General features: G+C 26.8%; 1 protein-coding gene across 1 annotated transcript; it reads right to left on the reverse strand.

Annotated features, from left to right (window-relative positions):
• Positions 1–850: 850 nt before the first annotated feature.
• Positions 851–2186, reverse strand: LOC149890527 (uncharacterized). The gene is made up of 4 exons (XM_090083603.1): positions 1908–2186; positions 1612–1750; positions 1268–1507; positions 851–978 (listed from the first exon to the last, which is right to left on the reverse strand). The coding sequence occupies exons 1-3, from the start codon at positions 2151–2153 to the stop codon at positions 1497–1499; spliced, it is 396 nt and encodes a 131-aa protein (XP_089939729.1). The 5' UTR covers positions 2154–2186; the 3' UTR covers positions 851–978; positions 1268–1496.
• Positions 2187–2541: the final 355 nt, after the last annotated feature.

Consider the following 2541-nt stretch of genomic DNA (forward strand, 5'->3'; position numbering starts at 1 on the left):
TAGAAGTTCTATAAAAATAATTGAGTTCTATAAAACTTCTATAGACAATTAATTGAAGTCTATAGAAATTTCTATATACTTTAAAATATATTTTGAATTTCTATAGACTTCAAGAAATTGTCTATAGAAATTTTATAGAACTATAAAATTCCTATAGACAATTTCTTGAAGTCTATAGAAATTCAAAATATATTTTAAAGTCTATAGAAATTTCTATAGACTTCAAGAAATTGTCTATAGAAATTTTATAGAACTCAATTATTTTTATAGAACTCCTATAGAAATGAAATGTTTTTTATAGAAAATTAATAGAACTTTTTGTCCTGGGGGGGTTCTAGAAACTTTGTCTATAGAATTGATCTAATATTAGATCATAGAGATATTCTACAAAAGAACATGTGTCTTGAGAAAACAACGTCTATTGAATTTTATATTGTGGATTTTTATATAAAAAATTTTTATAACATGTTACAATAATGTTTTATATAAATGATATTTTAATATTTATACATAAATAGGCTAATTTAATCTTTTTAAATAAATAATCGGGCAGCTCCATCAACCCAAAGTTTAGGAACATTTTCTTTTGATTTTTAGTAGTTCATTTCTATACCTAAACTTGAGGGAAACAATCCCCATAGCCACTAGATATATATATATATATATATATATATATATATATATATATATATATATATATATATATATATATATATATATATATATATATCCCTAAATAAATATTATATTATATTAGTTAATGGGCCTTATTATTATTTTAATTTTATTTTTTTATTTGACTTATCTTAACATGCCTTATTATTAATACAAAATAATATTTATACAAAACATGGTTTAACACTATTACTTTCATAAAATATATTGTAACTAGAAAAGAAATAAAAAGGAAGAAGATAAAATGCTCAAAGCTGTTCTTGTTAAGTATCTTGGCGAGCGAAACATTTCTAAAAGACATTTCTAAAAATAAAAACAAAATTTAACAAGTATAAATATTATGTAAATTAAAATTTACATATAACAGTTTAATACCTTTAGTTATAATATTATATTATAAAATTATAATTAAAGATATAAAAAATATTACATGTAACGGGTAATATCGCTAATTTGTTAAATTGTATAAAAATTTGTACAACAACAAATCAACATGTACTACGTAATTAGCTTACTTAGTAATAGTAAGTTAAAGTATTAGTATAAGTACTACTATACTAAGTTAAAAAAACTTCTATAAAATGTTATTTACTGATCCAGTCTGTTTGCAATAGCTTCTGCAGTATGGCGTCCAGAAAAGGGTGACACACCAATTACAAACATCCGGTGGTTAAAGTCTTCATTGATGAAGTGGAGGGTGATGGCTTGATAGGCGTCATTATTCCAACTTTGCCACATGTCAGAAGAAATGGCGAATCCAGGACTTTTTGGCAAATCTTTCTCCAGAACTTGATCCACTGCTGCTTTCACGTTTTTGTAAACTAATGGCAACCTAAAAGAAGAAAAAACAAATAAAAAAACTGTTGTTTATACTAATTTAAAGTTATTTAAAAAAACCAACAAAATAAGTTGGCGCGGATAGGTCTAGAAACTAACAATCAATCCAAGCATCAATCTTTTTGTTATGATTGCCCTTTGATGGACTGCCCAGTTTTCTTGACTTTACTCTTCTGTCCATGACCAGAGGAACTTTTTCTCCATGATCCTTTTCATAAGACTCATCCTCGTCGTATATCTGTAAAATTAAAAAAAAGTTGTAAAATTTTTACATTACAATGTACACACTGTAAAGCGGCTAAAGCCTGCAATAAATTGTAGTATTTCAACTTTGAACATTCTAAATATAGAAATACTCAATTTAAAACTTTTTTTTCACAACTGTCATATATTACCTGTTCAAACTCATTAAAAGCAACATCAGTCTTCCTCTTCTTCTCTGACTTGTCTAGTTCAATCTGGGCAAATTCAAATGGATGCTTTCTAAAATGATGGGACCTCATCCCAGAAGTGTTATGATCTGCAACCTTGACAACTGCCGGACAGAGCTTGCACTTTGCTTGGACGACTCTTTCACCAGCCTCACTTTGAGTCACCTCTTCTTCAAAGAAGTTCCAGATTTCCGTTCTTGGACGCGGCATGATGCTGGCAACTGACTTATAAATTCAAACTTCTAAACTAAATAAGAAAAAGAATCTTTTACTTTACAAAAAAAAAAATTTATCGGGACAATAATGCTGTCCAACTAGTCACTTTGACTCTCGAAAACTAGCCTTTTCCCAAAAAATGAGAAAGCTTTTAACAATAAAATTACTATCGGAGATTTTAAATAACTGGTATTTCAAATTTTGCAACAATATCAAGTTATTAAAATAATATTTCAAAAGTTTATCTTTTCTTTTACTACTTTGAACAACCTGTAGCAAAAATAATTTTTGTTTCCTAATTTTAACCATATTTCACTTAAAAAGTTTAATAACAAAGTAAAAATAGACATTTCGTACATACTACTGTATTGTAACAAATAAA

This window comes from Hydra viridissima, unplaced genomic scaffold, assembly GCF_058129835.1.
Source record: "Hydra viridissima isolate aposymbiotic clone 2 unplaced genomic scaffold, HvirCarnegie_v1 scaffold_3, whole genome shotgun sequence".
NCBI classification, from domain to species: domain Eukaryota; kingdom Metazoa; phylum Cnidaria; class Hydrozoa; order Anthoathecata; family Hydridae; genus Hydra; species Hydra viridissima.